Below are 18862 nucleotides of genomic sequence, written 5' to 3' on the forward strand. Positions count from 1 at the left end.
GAGGGATTTGGGGGCGAAGGAGAGGGTGTAGTGTGTGAGGTCCTCCTAGCCAGAGCGCCAAACAATACGAGTCTCTGATCACTCCAGGCTGGTGCCGCAGAACTGCTAAAGCCCTCACAGAGCATAAAGAAGCACACCGCAGCACTAGATCTTGGCCAATTAGAAGGCAATCGGCCTTTTATCAACATCACAGCCCAGCAAAGTCCGAGAAGCCCTCACTGGACAGAGCATAGAGTCCGCGCAGGGGTCGCTTACTCAGTATGTGTTAGAGGGAAAGAGGGGTCAGAGGAACTCTTGATCAAAATGCCCAGCACATTCATTCCTTTGCACAAGCCTAAGGCAAAATCGTATGCTCCTCTCAGATGTCGCAGACTCCAACTGCCCCAACAGCGATCTGCTGCTTTTCAAAGTTGGGATACACAAAGGCCCTCCGAGTTGTAGAACACCTGCATTACATGTAGATGCCACATAACAGGTATTGGGGGATCAGACCCTGGTGAAACCGCTATCAAGTCAAACTTGGAGATTTTAAACAACTGAAACAGAAACAACAACCGCAAAGGCAGACACGTTCAAGTATGTCTAGTTGTGGGACTTTCCACAAGAAGCCAGTTGTAAAGAATTAAGGATGTTTGACTTCACTGTTCCTTTATCTTTCAAATCCTTCATACCTGTACATTTCAACTTAGAGTGCACCCCTGCCATGGAAGTGTGAGGATCTGGAGATTACTGCTCATTTCAAAAAGCACAGCTGATCATGAGTTTTTCCTGGGCTCTTGTCACTTACCGGCCTAGACTGGGGCCCAGTCAGCTTCCCTATGTGTAAACCAGGGCTCATCCCTCAGGACTGAAACTTTTGCGCACCAGGAGGTAACCTTATGACTGTCAAGAGGCAGTGTCAATAGCCTCGACCTTGAAGCAGTGCAAACTCCCAGGTTCATTAAAAATGTTTCCCGCCTTGCTTTTAATTTTGATTCGAATTCTCCATAACCCATACTCAAAATGTGAATAACTTTGACCGCTAAAAAGACACTTTACATTAGAGTTTGCGTGACTGAAAAGGAAAATTAGGAAGGTAGGCTTAACTGCAGGGCCTCTGGCAGCTAGTGAGAAGATGCGGGACTCACATACATGTGATGGTGTTCACATTCTTAGGAACCAGTCTTTCACGTTTAAACATAAGCCCTTTGCAGTGGTTCACTGGTGGGGGAAACCCGGCGGACGTCGTCGGCACCAAGGGCCAGCGAACCAGCAACATGACTGAGCTCTCCAGCGCACTGGGTTCCGCAGAGAGTGCCCCATGCCTGTCAATGGTTGAAGTTGGCTATGCGCTCGCTGTAGTCGCGTGTAATTACGTTCGTGCTTGGAGCCTAGGCTAATGTTTGACCCCGCATTCCTGGATGAACTCTCTAGAGACTGTTGTGGGGAGTTAGTCACGAGGCGAGGAGAGCGGTGTCCACCTAGAGGTAACAGTGGCCTCCATCTCTGGCTCCTGCTCGTGTTTAGTCGCCCAGTTTCTTATCCGACTCTTTGCGACCCTTTGGCTAGGTCTCCCCTATTCTCCTCGTCTCTCCGATGGGCCTACCTTCTCACACCTGCGCTCTGGTCTCTCGGCGTAGGATGTAGTGCAGTAAGATCCGCTGGTAACAGCCATCCTCTCTTGACAACCTCTTGAAGCTTGCATGACAGGCTATTCTAAGAACCCTCGCCATGACCACCATCAAAGACTGCGGCGCTCACCTCCCACCTAGAGTTTTAACTTAAATTCTGAGATGTCTGCCTTCCCCCCAAAGAAGTCTTCTCGGCCCCTTCTCCCTTCGGGTCTCTCGAATTCAGACCAAAAGCTTTAGTTTGCTTATTCAGCATTTTTAAGAGCCTGATTTTGCTGTTTGCGCTGCCCCTGGGAAGGTGTCAAACACCTCTTTTCATTGTATTTAGTCACCCAGGTGCAGAGCGAGATTGAAAGAGACAGCGGAAGAACTTTCCCGGACTGTGCTGTCGCTCAACGGGCCAAACCAATCACCACGCAGCTTGCCTCCGGGCCCTCCTCTTTGGGGGCGTGCCCCTAGTGAGTGATAGACGGAGCCGCCCGGCCCCGCTCAGGCCAGCCCACGTTGCTGCTTAGATTGAAATGCAGAACTCAAGCCTCTTTCAGCGGGGCACAGACTTCCTTTTACTCCTTCCTTTTGCACTCTCGCCGCCTCCTCCAGGGGGGAAGCGGAGGCACCGGCGGCCCGGGGCAGCAGCACGACGGGCCACTAAGGCCAAGCGAAGAGTTTCTTTCTGGGAGTGCGGAACTGGGGCCCGGTTGGTGTACTGCTCGGAGCAATGGGTGAGTGGCGGCGGGGTACGCTGTCAGAGCCGGGAAGGGAGGGAGGGAGCGAGCGGGCGAGGGAGGGAGGGAGGGCGCGCTAGGGCGCGCACCACTGAGTGCTCACACTCTCCTTATTGACTTTGCTCGTGTTCCTACAAGTTGTAGGAACACGCTAAGGGTCAGCGGCTCGCAGCAGTTCAGTCTGAACGCTGGCTACTGGATTGCTGCTGTTGATGCCATTTTCTGATTTCAAGACTAGGGAGCGGTGGCATCAGGAAGCCCCGCGCCCTGGTGGCGAACCAAATTTTGTTTCTCGTACACCGGGTATAAAAGCCAACCAGAAAAAAAAAAAAAAAAGGACTAGACTTTGTCTAATTGCGCAGGTCCCTAGGCGGGGCGCTGGGGATCAAGGGGGAGCGGCCCAAGGACATTAGCGCCGAGTGGGCGAGAAGGAACCGCTTTGCAGGCGTCAAGACCGACTTCCCCGCCTGCTTCGGAGGCTTCTGAACAAATCGGAGAGGCCCTGCGTCTCACCACTTTATTTGCTTGTATCGGCCGCAGGCACTGCCGGAATGAGGGAGGAGGGTCTGACTCAACCGCGGTGATTTGAGGCCGTTCCTCAAGGCTCGGGGACCGTATGGTTTGGTGAAAGCCCGGGTCCTTAGTCCCAGGCGGGGGCCTCCGCCTTGCCCCCTGACGCGCGCGAAGGCCGAGTGGCAAGCGGTTGTCCCAATCTGTGGGTGCGCGTCCCCGCGCGCCGTGTGTTCGTTTTGCAGAGCCAGCCTTTGGGGAGGTAAACCAGTTGGGAGGAGTATTCGTGAACGGGAGGCCGCTGCCCAACGCCATCCGGCTTCGCATAGTGGAGCTGGCCCAACTGGGCATCCGACCGTGTGACATCAGCCGCCAGCTAAGGGTCTCGCACGGCTGCGTCAGCAAGATCCTGGCGCGCTACAATGAGACAGGCTCGATCTTGCCAGGAGCCATTGGGGGCAGCAAGCCTCGGGTCACCACCCCCACCGTAGTGAAGCACATCCGGACCTACAAGCAGAGAGACCCCGGCATCTTCGCCTGGGAGATCCGGGACCGCCTGCTGGCGGACGGCGTGTGTGACAAGTACAACGTGCCCTCGGTGAGCTCCATCAGCCGCATCCTGCGCAACAAGATCGGCAACTTGGCCCAACAGGGCCATTACGACTCCTACAAGCAGCACCAACCGGCGCCGCAGCCGGCGCTGCCCTATAACCACATCTACTCCTATCCCAGCCCCATCACGGCGGCCGCCGCTAAGGTGCCCACGCCTCCTGGGGTGCCCGCCATCCCCGGCTCAGTGGCCATGCCGCGCACCTGGCCCTCCTCGCACTCCGTCACCGACATCCTGGGCATTCGCTCCATCACCGACCAAGGTAAGGGCACGGGGGTGGGGGGGCCGGATATGGGATTGTGCAGAGCTTCCCTCCGCACCCTCTCTGGGGTTACCGCATCTGCGCCTCCAGGGGCCTGCGTCTGTCCCACCACCTGAGACTTTTTCCTTTGGAAACGTCAGGAGTCCTCCCAGGGGGTGTCCTGATCTCATTAACGTGAAATTCATGCCCTTCGTTTCCTTGCCACACACAGTCTACTGCCTCATCTCAAACTACCAGACCCATAACATCCCCCATCCCCAACACATGGTTCGCATTTTCCACCCTCCCCCGCCTCTCGCGCCGCGGCAGCCTCGGACCAGCCCGCTCACTTGGAGAGCGCGGCCGGGGCCGGACTTGGGGCGCAGCCCGAGAGGCCCGAGCGGGCCCGTGGAGCTGCCGGCTGCAGAGACGACTTCGGGCGGCTTGTTTGGGGAGTCGGGGACTCTGTAGAAATTGCAGTATTCTTCTTGCATTCTGGCAATCAGACCAAATTTGCTCAGGCAGGAAGTTCAAATGTCGCCTAATTGGTTTCATTCTTATGCTTCACTTCATTTTCCTCGGAAACGGAGGTCCCGAAGTTACTACTAGTAACTTGCATGTTAGAGCACTGCTCATTCTGGGACTAATTTTCTGCTTTATTTCTCTCTTTCTCCCGCTCTCCTCCTCCCCGCCACTGGACACTTTTTACCTTAACAGATTTCAGCACATACATATCCTAGGAAGTGGCGCCAACCACCGCTATAATGAAGGGAAAATGCACGGCGATTCCACGCTGTCCTCCTGTTCTTTCCCGTTTTCCCCGCGCCTGCCGCTTCCTTTAGGGTCCCCCAGTCCCAGGGAATCCTAGTGGACATCCCGTCCCTGCACGTTTTCAGTGGTGCCACCCCACCGTTCCTTTCCTTTCTCACCCTTGACGTTTCGTGTTGTGAGTGTCTTATTCTGCTGCTAAGGACGGTTCCCCGCGCCTTTATGCTCAGTCCGGCTTCCGCAGGAGACCCGAGTTTGTTTTCTTTTACTGCGTTGTTAAAACAGAATATAACAAAACGTAAAACCGCGTTAACTTCTTTCTCAGTAGGGAGAAAACAAAGTCAAAAATGCCCTAGACGCAGAATTTAAATAATACAAAGAGCCTACCTTCTTAATTTCTCAGCCAAAACTTTAAAAAGAGCTGGGGGGGGGGGGGGATTAAATAGGAAAAGGGGAAATAGTTCATTTAATTATTTCCTGCCTTTCTCGGTTGCCACCACATTGGCACAATTATCTTTTTAAATAATTAAAGCATAGCCCTGATTTCTCATCTTCTTGTTTTCTGACTGTGACTTTATAGGATCCTTCTAAGGGCCCAGTTTTGTCTTATTTGGAGCTGGCTGGAGCTTTAGTTGGAGAGAGTTTGCCCTTGATTTATAGGATAAACTGACCTCACTGACATTTAAAGGAAGCCCCTGTTCATGGGAAAGTGTGAGATCAGCAGAAATGGGGGCGCGCAGGGGGATCTCAATTTCTTAAGATAACTTCAGGCTTGTGCCCACCGATTGCCTTTTGTCTGGGAAGGCAAGGAAAGACTGGCAGTTCTGGGCCAAAATACTATTTCCTGGTGCAAATTGGAACACAATCTTAATTCTTTGGAGAGGGGGAGGTATAGTGAAAAAAGACTGACAGAGTTGAAAAGAAAACCTTTCTTCCCTAGGGAACCTACAATCAGACCAAATGTCAGTCGGAAAAGTATTCGATTATGGAGAGAAGCAACTCTTCATTCTACATATTGTTGATTCTGGGTGCCAGCTTTAAACAACCTGTTTTCTGACAAATCTGTGAATATAAAATGATTATTTCTACAAACGATCTTTCCTCAAAATGATTGCCCTGCTTTTGAAGCACTGTATCAGATGGAAGCGTTTAAGATCGTTGTAGTAGCTTTGTCAAACTTCAGTCCTCCACCCATGGGTCCCAACACAAACTGCTCCTCGTTTTCAAATATCTTCTCTTTAAAATTGTACTTGCTCACTTAAAGATGCCCATGATTCAACATGCACACCTCTTGGTATTGTGGTAATCGGTTTACATCATATAATTTTCTTTGCATCTCTATAAAGAGCATAAAGGAGAGTTGACAGCTTTACCTCTTGTCCAAAACACTTAATTCCACTTTAATTTTCCTAACCTTTTGTTTCATTGAAAAAGTAAACCTATGACCTTACCTCTGACACTGGTGGCACTTACAGTGGTAATTGTACTATTTGTTTTTTGAGTCATATGCACATCATCTCAGTATTTAATGTATAGAGATAGAGCACGAAGGGCAGTCACACACAAGGGAGGCACACACCTATGCACTTAGGCTTTGCATGTATATTGTGGGCATCCTTTAGTCATTTGTTTGCAAAAGACTTTACGGGTCTTTTGTTCCATCTGTTGACTTAAGTACTAGATCCCCACAGCACAGTGAGCACTTTCTGGATGTTTCTGAGCGCCAGAACAGGCATAGTTCGTCCAGCGCGACCCTATCTCCCGTTTCAGCCCGCACCAGTCTCAGATTTTTGTCAACCCCCAGTCGACCCTGAGTTAGGACTGGGGAGAACGGCGCATCCAGTTTCACGCGTTCTTTCCCCGATTTGAGAAAATTCGAGGGAAAACTTTGATTCCTTCCACTCGTTTCCCCGGGGGAGCGAGGACGGGAGGAGGTAATCAAAGGCCGGTTGAAAAAAGAAAAAAAAAAAAAAAAAAATGTCTTCCCGCGGGCGTGGGGCAGAGAGCCGGGAGAGGCCTACTCCGAGGCGTCACCTGGGCCGGGCCCCGGGCTGCCGGCCGGAGAGGCGGGCCCGCGCCCCTGGGAGGCGGAGGGCAGGGGGCCGCCCGAGGTCGCGGCCCTGGCGCTCGCGGGTCGCAGGTTCCGGGCGGGTCTCAGGAGGGGGCGCGCGGTCGGCCGTCCAGCCTGACGCCCTCTCTTCCTCCCCCCAGGAGTGAGCGACAGCTCCCCCTACCACAGCCCCAAGGTGGAGGAGTGGAGCAGCCTGGGCCGCAGCAACTTCCCCGCCGCCGCCCCGCACGCGGTCAACGGGCTGGAGAAGGGGGCCTTGGAGCAAGAAGCCAAGTACGCGCAGGTGAGGAGGCGGGGGCCCCGCCTGGTGGGCCGCGGGGCTCTGGGCGATGGAGGTCCGGGCCCTTCTCGGAGCCTCGACCGAGGAGAAGCCCCAGCCGCCTCCCCGTGGCGGCCACGAGCCCCAGGCCAGGGCGGCGGGGGTGGGACGACGCCCGGACGCGCGAGGGCGGGGTGAGGCCTCGACCCCTCAGCCGGGGGCCGGGGTGGCGGCCCTGGAAGCGCCTCGCGGCCTGTTGGCCAAACGAGTTGCGCCCGAAGCCCTCTCCGCGGCCCGAGTCGGGGCTGCACTCACCGGGGAAGGCGTCTTCGAGGGGCCAGGCGGGCGGCCATGGGTTCCCAGCTGCGCGCGCGGCGAGCGGCCTGCACGCCCGAGGGCGCGGCGCCGCGGCTCCTCCCGCACGGACGGCCCGCGGCTCCCCGGGCACAGGCGCGCGTGGCGGGCCCCGCGACGGCGAGTAGAGGGCAACCAGAGCAACTTCAGACAGTTCCCGCGCCCCGATTAAAGGTCACGTCGTCATCTCCCCAGGGAGGTTAGTGAGAAAACCTCAAATTATACGGACTGGCTGTCGACCGTTTAATTTTTCTTTCCCTCTGTCCCTCCCTCGACTCTCCAAAAGAAAACTTAAAACACCCCGTGTTGTTGTGTTTTTTTTTTCTTTTCCTTGAGAAAAGCTAAACAACCATAACAACAAAAGCCCCAGAGTTTTGAATCTAAATTCATCACCACGGTGGAGTCAGGAGTTCAAAGCTCTCAAAAAACCAAACAACAACAAAGCCGGACCTTCTTTGAACAGACCTGTGTAGGTTTGCAAATTTATTCATGCCAAACTCCTATTCCAGAGCCTCAAAATACCCAGTTTTCTTTTATTATTTTGAAATCTTAAAACTTCCAATGTTTTCATATCTGTAAAAATCAGTTTTTTCCGCTCAATGGAACTTGGAACTTTTATTCACTTGGGGAAAAAAAAAATCCTAGTCTTTATTTTCTCTAACAAACACCATTTCCACTTTGTCTTCCCTCCTTTATTTTGTTAAAACAGAATCCCATATATATTAGTAGCTCTCCCATGACAAATATCACAGAAAATAGCAGCAAGGAAGGAGGGTCCCTTTCCTGAATCTCTATTTGTTAAGCATGCGAACGAGAAATTATAAGAAAGTTTGTCACTACCTTCTTCTGCAAAAGAGCAGGTAGGACAGAAGAGGCATTATGATCAATAGCACCATTGCCACTTAAGCAGGTTATTTAACCTTTTAGGGTCTCTCTTTTTTCATCTATAAAACAGGGAAACAATAGGCCCAACCTCAAGCAGTGTGAAATTTCAGTGTGATAATACAACATGGGGCACATAGTAAGTATGCATTATATATTGCCGATGGATAGAAATGGCGCTTAGAGATTGACTTAAAAACAGGCAGTTTTTTATTTTGTCAGAATATATTTTGATCAGGGAGTTCATAGAAAGTGTCAAGGTATTTTGTTACAAACAATAGAGTGTCTATAAAGCACCTAGCCTATAGAGTAGTAAGCATTTAATAGGTGCTCAGTAATGTTTATTAGGTCATCATTTCCTGAAATAACATTGTGAAGTATAGAGCTGCAAAAAAAAGTCTCCCACATAAAGTTGATGAACCTAGTTTATAAATAAAGCAGTGTCATAATACAAGAATCTTTAGAATTACTTTTATTTTTACTCCCTTGAATTATAGACCTAGTGTTTAATCTTGTTTAGAAGTGGTTAGTTAATACACACACTTCAAAATGAAACCAATCAATTTAAAATAAAAATAGAACAGTGTGAAGTAATCTACTTTGTATTTTCTGAACATTAAAAATCCATTACATTTTATGCAGTGACTATCAAATCATTAAATTATCAATTTATAAGAATGAATAATTTAAACAAGTGGCCAATAAGTATTGTTCTAAATGCTTGAGAAAAAATTAAAAATTTTTGAAGAAAAAGACATTTGTATCAAACTTTCATTTGGAAAGTTCTTAATGGCAATCTGCTAACCTTCTGCATTGCCATGTTGTAAGATAATATAAATGATGTAAAATTTCAAAACTTGAAAAATTTCCATGCATAATTAAGTCAGCAGCTACTCTATTATAGCTGTCAAAATAGTGCTTAATGCTGAAGGTGTGCTAAGTAGACACATATACTTAGAATGTGTCATTTTGTGAGCACTTTTGGAGTTTAGACATTAATTTCCTTGAGGGTAAAGTTATACATTAAAATTTGCTCATCAACAGACTTGCAAATATAAGGTGTGTTGTGTGTGTGTGTATTCCATATATGTATATGCATTTCTCCTACAAATATTTGAAGGGTAATTTTATTTTTTAAGGTTATTTTTCAAAATGTTATCAGCATATGTATGTTTCTGCAATCCTAGTGTAAACTTGGGTAACACTTTTCTCTGTGTTATGAACAAAAGTTGAAAGTCTTTGGCAAAAAAAAAACTTCTCAAGATTTTTGCCCATAATACTTTTATGGTATTTATGGTTGTTATTAAATAGCGCACTATTATATGATCTCAGTTCCATTTTAGTTAATAAAGGAGGAAATTGAGAGTTCAGGATCATAGGACTTAGAGCATAATCCTTTGTCAGAATATACCTGTAAAATTACCAACAATTGATCATAGGTTCTATTGATTACTGTAATCTAGAGTTTCTGTTTTCAGCTTAAACTGCAAAGAAAGTTGCCCGATTGCTAGTAATTAGAACCTTATGCACACATCTATCTTGTTTTTAAAACATTAGAATATTCAAACTTGCACACATTACTGTTACACTGCAATTGATATTTTATAGTGCCATTCAGAAATCCTTATTGTCTATCTTTGAGAATAGAGGAAGAAGGATATTTATTTTTACTTTTTTCACCTACATTTAATGTTGGGCTCGAACTCTTTAATCTCATCTAACTCTCAATGACAATAATGTTTCTCTGGGTCCTAATGGCTGGCTCTTTTCTGTTGAAAATATAAAACTCTCTGAATGCAACTGCATGGCAAAAAAAACCAACAAACAAAACATATACAGAAACAGGCGGTTGGAATATATCTACCCTTTTATATGGTACTTAGTGAATTACTACCTCATTTTTTTTTTAAAGAGTTCATAAACAGTTGTATAGGTGTTGAAATTTTCTTCGTATTATTAGGCATACTTTCTCAAGGAAAAAAAAAAGAATATCTGGTACTCTGATTCAAGTAATCTGAATGGTAGATTTATAAGCTTTGAGTATCTTTATTTTGGGGTAGTGAAATCAACTTAGCAAGTTTAATATAAAATTAGCTATAAATTGAGATATCAGGAATGGAGAATAATCTATAAATACTTGAACTTAAGAAAAAGTTCAGAGTTAAATGAGATGTGAAAAGAGTTTAATTTGGAGACATAAATTAATCTGAAATTCTTATGAAACATTCATTTGTACATTATATTTAAAATATAGTATTTCCTGAGTATAATTTTCTAGTGCATTATTTAACAGACTGACTGTCCTTGCAGACATACTGTTCTTGTGAAAATATAAATGAAGTTGCCCTAGATTTTTCTTCATGTTAAATAAAGTTATTTTGTGCTAAATAATTCATAATTTTATAGAGAATCAATTTTAGGCAAATGTTAATAGTCTTTGAAATTCATACTACCTATTATGAAAAATATTCTTTGACCTGGCTAGCTTTTAACTATGTTTTAAAATTAGTAATTATGTATTGGTAAAACATATCATATGAAATACCAAAAAAAGCTATTTAAATTTTTTTCAAGGATACATCAATTTTATTAACATTTTGGAAACATAAAATTTAGAAAAACATTTAAAATAGCAGCTTTCCATTACCTAGAGACAATTAGATATGCAATGTGATAACTAAATATAATTAAGATCCTTTTGGATGAATGTTGAAATCATATTTACAACTGTCATTTCGTTTTGTCAGATTTATTTTACTAGGTTATTGCATAATGAATTAAGAAGGGTAGAACAGCAGCCAGAAAAATGACTTCACAAAAAAAAAAAAACGAGAGAGAATCTTGTTGATCTGAAGCTTTTTCTTGCTTATGATACCTAGGTGGAAATTCTAGGTGAAGCACAGCTGTTTGTGGCTGAACATACTTTATTATAAAGCCAGGGTAAACTCATTTTATCATAAGGGAAGGACCAGGTTGGGCTGATGAGTGGATGAAAGATTGTGGATTGAAGACTTGGCACTACTATTTGCATTTTTGCAAAGTTGAGTAGACAACTCCCAGAATTTGAGGAATTGTCTATAACCTCTAGATGCCAGACAGTTGTCATACCAGTTTTCTTTCCATGGTCATGAGTGTTTGGAAACTAATGCATTTCCTTTTTCTCTGGGGGCAGTGGTGGGGGGAGGAGAATAAATGCAATGACCATAAATTAAATAATGAAATAGCTAGGTTACAACTTTTATTTACCTTTTCAACAGCTTTACTCATTTTGCTTACTTAAAATGTAATGCTTATTCTGCGATAAAGGGTGCCCAGTTTTTTTGTTTGTTTTGTTTTTTCTTGTTTTTAAAAAGCAAGAGCATCACACATTTTGCTTTCAAAAGGCTGCACTAACTTAAGTATACAAGTGATTACGAAACACCTATAATGTGTCCCATTTTGTGAGGACATGAGATGATTAAAGGCAAGACCCTGTCCTCAGACTGTTTATAGTCTAACTCTCTGCCAATACAGCTTCTCAACGTAGTCATTTGAAAATATTTTTAAAAACTGGCAAATCTGTGTAACATTTTAGAACAAATGCAATGAAAAGTCATACTTTCATTCATTCTTGTGATAACCGTAACTAGACTACATTGCATCTTAACGTATTTTTTCCCTGAACTCTTTTGTTTAATGTCAGTGGGATAAAAGGTATCTTTTCCTGGAAACATTCAACAAAACAAGAAACTTACTTTTTCCAGGGTATACAGTTTGGTCTATTTTACTTTGTATTAGTAAATCTCATTCTCAAAATTAGGTTGAAGATAGTTTGTCTTAGGGAGGACCCTTGTACAGTTCTTTAGAGGAAAGGATTCTCGTGGCTTCCATGGAAGATCCACATGATCCACATGAAAAAGGGGTTGATAGATTGAGGTCTTATTTATGGAATCTTTAGGTAAAGTCATTTTCAGAAATGAGATTTCCATTACATGCCCATTGCTGGGGTTTCATTTGGAAAATTTGTTTACTCTTCCCTGGGGATTCCATATGTTGGTCGATTTATAAATCATATTTACAATCCAATTAAATAGAGTAATTTAGCATGTTTGCTCCCACGATATTTATGGTGTACATTTGGTAGTCTCTACTCAGCCTAACTAGCTTTTCAGATTAATTACATGCCCTTCACTGAAAACATTAAACAGATTTGGGAAGTTTAAGTCATGTGCTCTTTTACTGGAAAGAATAAACAAACATCAATGCTACCTGTAGTTGTTTTCCTTTATGGTGGAAAATTTTACTCTTTCAATGATTGCTTCATAAATAACAATTACTTTACCTGGTAGAGATTTATATCTTTTACTAATGTCATGTTTCACAATTAATAGTGAGAAAATTGATGTGTTTATTGGGTCACTAGAATGAATGGTGATGGTGGCAGGTCATTTTATTTAAAGCATATTTGTTCTCTCATCTTGATTATGCCGTTTAAAAGAAATTTTTAAATGTGAACTTTAAAAGTAAAAAGGGAAATTAAGACAAAATTTTTCCACCCCAAATCTAGGTCATAATTTAACATGAGTGAAAGCTAAGAGCTATTTCTATGCTGTTTAAAGATCTCTCTTTTTTTTTTTTTTTAAAGCAAATTCTTGAGCCTTCCCTTGCCTCCTAACGATGAAGAGGTCAAACCTCTCGAAGGTCCCCTTCCCAACCTTCCTTTCTGCAGTATAGTGGGGCCTGCATCACTAAAATGACTCTAAAAATATTGCAGATTTTAGAGGACTTTGAAATATTTAACATAAAAAATAAATTTGGTGCCTTAATAGAAAATGGACAAATCTGGAAAGAATTATTAGTGTGTGTGTGTTTTGTTTTTTTTTTTTACAGTTGGTGAACAAATGTAGTTATGGCATAAATAAGGCACCTGATGGTAACCTGGGCTTAAGTTCAATGTTTTGACTTCCCACAAATCCTAGGAGCATTATCTAAAATGAGAATCCACTCCATCCTGACTTCTCAGGAGAACATCTCTGGGCAAAAAGAAGTGGACCCACATCAAGGATTGTAGACATTACATTTGAGGAGCTGAAGAGCCCCCAATAAAGGGGTAACATCAGAGCAATGGTTCTAGCAGCAAGGGTGTAAGGGAAGGAAAGGGAAAAGGGGAATATGATAAAGTATTTCACAGAGAACTGTAAAGTTGAATGATAGAAAAAATATATATAAAGAAAAAAGAATGAGTAGGAAAAATTTAGCTGTGATGAAAAACAGAATTCACCAATACATTTTTTTTTCTGCTGTGTTGCTAAATAATATGTTGTTTCTGTATAATACTACATAGTCTAACCCATGTATTGGTCAAATGTTGAGCAGAAGTTTTCATTAGTTTTAAAGTAATTTTAGCCTTAACACTTTAGTCTTAACATTCTTATTTTATGATACTTGGTGTATAAAATATTAATTAATACTAGAATAGAAGAGACCAGATACAGATCCAGACACCTTTCCATAATAGAACTGGAGCAATTCCTTTCCAAACTAATTTCTTTTAGGTTATTGGGAAGATTCTAGATAATAATGATCAGAAATATAATCTCTGTGCAATGCTAAAGTTCTTCTGCAGGTTGCCAGTTCTTGATCTTCATACTCATTTGCTGAGAGAGCCTTAAAGTGTTTTTCCTTTGAACCATTTTCTAATGAGCTATTCTCAGAAAACAGGAAAAAGAGGGGTTTTTTTTAGAAGTTAAGAAACAGAATTAGGGCCTAAGACTGAGTGTCAGGTTCTAGAAGAGGAAAGAAACTTTTACCAGAAAAGATGCTCTAGTTTGGAATGAAATCGTATCTTTTAATTGTCCGGGAGAAACAGTATGATTTGCTGCAGAGAATCCTGTATCAGAAGGGGTGATAACTTCTTTTAACACATGGTCATGGACTTGCTGATTGATTGGCCTAGGATAAATGGCTGAACTCCTTAATCTATATTCTCTTGTGTAAAAAGAGGATAAGATTTCATTTATATTCAACAGTGATGTACAATGGCTTCTTTCTTAAAAATCAGAACATCATCCTTTGTAACACATTTTAGTTGCAATTAAACATAGAGTTTTACTCATTATAAATTATCTTGTAATTATTATAAACTCAGTAGGTTAAAATGAGATACAGTTTATCAGTTTAATTCTTTGATAAAATATGTTGGGTATTTCTTAGTGCCTGAGACATAGGACAGATTCAGGAAACCTCAGTTTTCTTTCTTCTTCCCCATTTTTCAAAGAACAAGCACTCTGACAAAAAAAAAGAACAGGAGGTGTGTGTTCTTATAGAACTAGCTACATAAAGTTAACCCCTGTACTTTTATTCTTATTTTGACAGAAATTCACAAGCAGTGTTAAATTACATCCATGTATATATTTTACTCCATGCACTACTCTACATTGAGAAAATAATTTTTGAGATCCCACTGTTGCATTCTCATAGACATGGAAGTGAAAATAATAACCAAATAAATTACATTGGAAAACAATTTCTATGTTGCTATTGAATTGGAAATAGTATCCAACATATGTCTGCTTTTCTTACCTCTAAGAATTAATTGGTGTTATGAATTATATTTCTATTATTTACATTATATTTTCATTAGGAAATGTGGTGATATGTTTATTTATTCAGATCACCACCAGGAAATGGCATTTTCCTTATTTCTAAACAATGTAGAAATTGAAGGGGGAAAATTAAGTTACTTAAAGAAGGGTGCTGAGTATTCATGCCAGAATCAGGATTAGAAATCAGGGTGTTTTTGGTGTTGTTAATAGTAACGATACCAACAATAATTTATTGCATGCCAAGGTTTCTAGGCAGACTTGCCTGCCAGAGTTGCTGCGTTTTGTTTGCAAACTAAGATTTTACATTTAAATTCATTTCAAGAGATTTATCCACATGGCTTCTAAAACTTCAGATCACAGAGCCGTAAAACTTTTGCAAGCAAATTTTCCAATTTCAAAACCATGCATATGTAATCCTTTCATATTCTGACAGTTTCCTTTTTAATAAAGTAACTCTGGAAGAAATACCCGCCTCATCTTCATTAAAAAACACTTATAGACAAACTGCCTGATCTTTGCATGTCCTTTGTCCAACAGGCATTTTCAACATGATGTTTTAAAATATGGCCGTGTTTTATTTAACAAAGGTCATGCTCATTTTGAGTTTCTCAAATGACAGCACACACTCTGCCCTTCTTTACTGGAAATGAAAGTACCCCGACCAGGCCCTTCACAAAGATCTCAGCAAAAGCGCCAAACAGAACTGGAGTGTGGGGGGGAGCTGACAGAGGCGGACAGAGAGCTGCACGGATTCTAAGAGTACTTCATCACAATTCATTCTTTCTTCACCTTGTGTTTCCTTCCTATAATTCCAAGTAGCAAAAGCAAATACTGTGGATTTTCTGGTTTTAGCCTCCTCAAAATCTTTGTGGAAAAAAATACGTTTAAGTAGCAAGACTGAATGCATTTAGAATATAAACAGAGTCAAATCTAAGAAAAAAAAAAAAAAAAGAAATTAGAAGGTAGAGTCAGAATATTGTCAGTTACTGCTCAGAACTTACATTCTGCGTTTTTCTAAGAACTGGTGAAATATCAACCACTCTAATGTGATTATTTTCACCTCTTCTCTTTTCCGACTCCTTTTAGGCACCAAACGGTCTCCCAGCTGTAAGCAGTTTTGTGTCAGCATCCAGCATGGCTCCTTACCCGACCCCGGCCCAAGTGTCGCCCTACATGACCTACAGCGCTGCTCCTTCTGGTTATGTTGCTGGACACGGGTGGCAGCATGCCAGTGGCACCCCACTTTCCCCCCACAACTGTGACATTCCCGCGTCGCTGGCGTTCAAGGGAATGCAGGCAGCCCGAGAAGGTAGCCACTCTGTCACAGCTTCCGCGCTCTGATGGGAGATTCTGTCTGCAGCAGCTTCACCCGAGGAGTCTCCCTCTCGGCACACCCTCCCCCTCTTCCCTTGTCTCGGATCCCACCCCTCTGCCCTCCAACCCTTTTGCCGGAAAGCTGGCTTTATGGACTCACCTCCTTTGTGCTGATGACACTTAAATATTTCTCGCCATAACTTCTCTCTGACAGAAAACCTGACATGACTTTAGGATTTAAAAAACAAAAGCGATGTTAAGGATTGAATGAGATGTTTGTGTTGCCCACACACTGTTTTTAACGTAGTGAAGAAACCTGCACCCCTCAAAGGGCTTAAGGAACTTTTAAAACTAGTCTTTGGTAAAACCACATGTGTATATTTATTCTAAATCAACCTGAACTTCTGAGATGTGCAATTGTTGAGATTCTGCAAAATCAATAAAAGAAAATACATATAGAAAAAGTTATGCTACACCGTCTAATCAAATAAGGTAATAAAATAAGCCTTAATTCATCATTAGGAAACCAATCAATAATTGACTTGAGTGATCCTTTATTTTTAACAGATGACCTATTTTGTTGGAAAATATATGTATAACTTAAGCAATATCTGAATTTAGCTCCTCCTGGTGTTTTGACTTGGTTCCAAATACAATAATGTTTATATTTTCTATTAGTTTGTAAATACGGACTCTGGATGGTGCATTTGTGTTTTCATTCCATGGGATGACCCCCTCCCCACTGCCCCCCCCCCCCCACCTCTCCTTTTTTTCTCTTTCTTTTTGCAAAGGTGACTTTCCGGCAATGTCTTTGTCTCTGTTTGGTGGTGGGCTGCTCAGGCTCCTGGGCCTGGACTTGCCCCAGATTTTGTGTGTGCAGTGAAGGCTTCGACATCTCATGAAGGACATTTTCTTTCTACAACAGAGGACTCAAAAACAGATAAAACAAGCCAGTCTCCCATTTTGTATCCCAATCAACACACATGCCAAGCATATAAAGACAAGAGGGTGGAAATATCTGAACGAGGCTCTAAAGGAAGTCACTTAGAAACTTAAGTTTAATGTGAAATGCTTTGCAAAGACACTTAAAATGAACTTTATGTTAAAAAAAACCACTGTGAAACTAAATTGTACTGTTATTGTTGGCTTACCTGTGTGTTCAGCAATCTCAGCCCAAAATTACATTGTAATTTAAAGAAAATGGAAAATTCCGCTCTAATGAATGTAGAAATGGCTTGCTGTGAAGTTTACATTGTTGTACAGAAGCATGTGTGTCTCGTGTAGGTAAACTGGTGATGGTATTAGAAATACAAATGCTATTTAATTTTTAAAAATTCCTTTTATTCATTTCTGGAGCTACAGGACATGGTTTAACTAATGGGTCTTTTGAAACCAATTTTCTTTTCACTTTAATGTCAATAATAGAACTGAGGGGGTATATGTGTGTGTGTGTGTGTGTGAGAGAGAGAGCATGTGATTATGTTTCATATTTTAAAACAACTGATTTTCTTGGGAAAAAATCTACAGTTTTAATCTCTTCTGTTTAGAAAGTTCTTCCTGCTTGGCAATATAGGCTTGAAAATACGTTTTTAAAACGTTGGTACAATTCATCTATTGGAAAATTAATATATTGTGGGGCTTTTTTTTGGTGTTGATTCTGTGCAATAACTAACAGGGCCCATCACTAGATATGGATGTTAGGTGGTTTTGATTTCTTCCTGTCTGGGCTGTGTACAGCCCACGGGGCAATCCACTTCTGTCACATCGGTTTCATGGCCTCATTTAAACCTCGGATGGCTAGATTAGCCAGGTTTTCAAATCACTATGATATAAACAGTAAGCAGATTTCTGACACACAAGTTATGTTCGAGGAATTGCTTTTTTCAAGCAGCAGATATCTCGTAGAGAGCTTTGAACTGCATTTATTTCTAAAGCAACTGAAATTCAGTGCTACAAACAGAGGATTATAACTTCAGGAGAAGAATAAGCAGAAGGAGCAGATGAACTCTCAGGGCCATAGTCTTCCTTTGATCTTGTAAAACTCCTATTGACATCTGGAGTTCCCAGTCTGGTGAGAAAATAGAACTATAAACCAAATGGAACAAAATACCAGTCCGATATTTGGTGGAAACTTTAAAACCATACGGTACAAGGACTCTCCTGCCATGCAGAAAAACTGACACAAGGTACAGAATGATTTCTGATCAGATGTTTTTAGGAGGCTATTAGGAGTCTTTAAAAAATATCAATAATTTGTATGGAAATACAACTAAATGTTATTTTCCTTATCTAAATTAAGAAGTCTCTTGTTAATATGCTATTTATAATTTTTTCCTGATTCTTGTATCTTTAAAAATCTAATATTAATACTATAAAAGTTTTCCTTTTCTTTTCTCCCCCGGAGGCCTTTTCTTAGCAATGGTGAATTCACATGGAGTAAATTTTAAAAGATAAGAGAAAGCCCAAATACAATTTGCTATTCAAAGCACACTATGATTTAAAACTACTTTTAAAAATGAGAGAAGGGAAGTGGGAGGGGAGATGAGGTTGTTTGATTTTTTAAAACATTATTATTATTGGTTAACATTGACTTTTTTCCTCTGTTTCTTAGGGGGTAAAAGTGTTGTTTTTAACCTGGCAAATGCACTCTTCAGAGATCCTTTTCCATCTCATCCACATGGAGAGGTTAAAGGTTCAATTTCATGGCCTCTGGAGGCAGTGCTCTCTCTCAAAGGGTGCAGAGTGTTACCTGCAAGGATAGAATGCAGTTGGACAACAGACACATTCTTACTTCTCTTGTTTTGTCCTACTTTTAATGACCCTCTTACTAAGTATTGGGCTGAAATATAAATTAAAGAACACGCTGGAAAGGATGTACAAGTGAAGGCCGTGTATGTATATACAGTATGTCAAAAGCCTTTATTTTTATACTTC

At 42.3% G+C, this 18862-nt stretch overlaps 1 protein-coding gene across 2 annotated transcripts; it reads left to right on the plus strand.

The window, feature by feature from the left end:
* Positions 1 to 2108: 2108 nt before the first annotated feature.
* PAX9 (paired box 9) lies at positions 2109 to 18820 on the plus strand. Of its 2 annotated transcripts, XR_009695448.1 has the most exons (5): positions 2109 to 2332; positions 3091 to 3717; positions 6676 to 6818; positions 15701 to 18114; positions 18540 to 18820. XR_009695448.1 is itself a non-coding variant. In XM_061159187.1 (4 exons), the coding sequence occupies exons 1-4, from the start codon at positions 2329 to 2331 to the stop codon at positions 15953 to 15955; spliced, it is 1029 nt and encodes a 342-aa protein (XP_061015170.1). In that variant the 5' UTR covers positions 2109 to 2328; the 3' UTR covers positions 15956 to 18727. The 2 variants fall into 2 exon arrangements, 1 of the variants encoding a protein (XP_061015170.1); XM_061159187.1 differs by having other exon boundaries at positions 15701 to 18727.
* The last annotated feature ends 42 nt before the right edge of the window (positions 18821 to 18862 follow it).

Source organism: Dama dama, chromosome 13, assembly GCF_033118175.1.
Source record: "Dama dama isolate Ldn47 chromosome 13, ASM3311817v1, whole genome shotgun sequence".
Classification (NCBI taxonomy): domain Eukaryota; kingdom Metazoa; phylum Chordata; class Mammalia; order Artiodactyla; family Cervidae; genus Dama; species Dama dama.

What these genes read in the sequence shown, in the direction of transcription:
- PAX9 (XM_061159187.1), top strand. An exon ending in TCGCTCCATCACCGACCAAG is followed by an intron (nt 3,718 to 6,675) that starts GTAAGGGCACGG and finishes TCCTCCCCCCAG; the next exon opens with GAGTGAGCGACAGCTCCCCC. An exon ending in AAGAAGCCAAGTACGCGCAG is followed by an intron (nt 6,819 to 15,700) that starts GTGAGGAGGCGG and finishes GACTCCTTTTAG; the next exon opens with GCACCAAACGGTCTCCCAGC.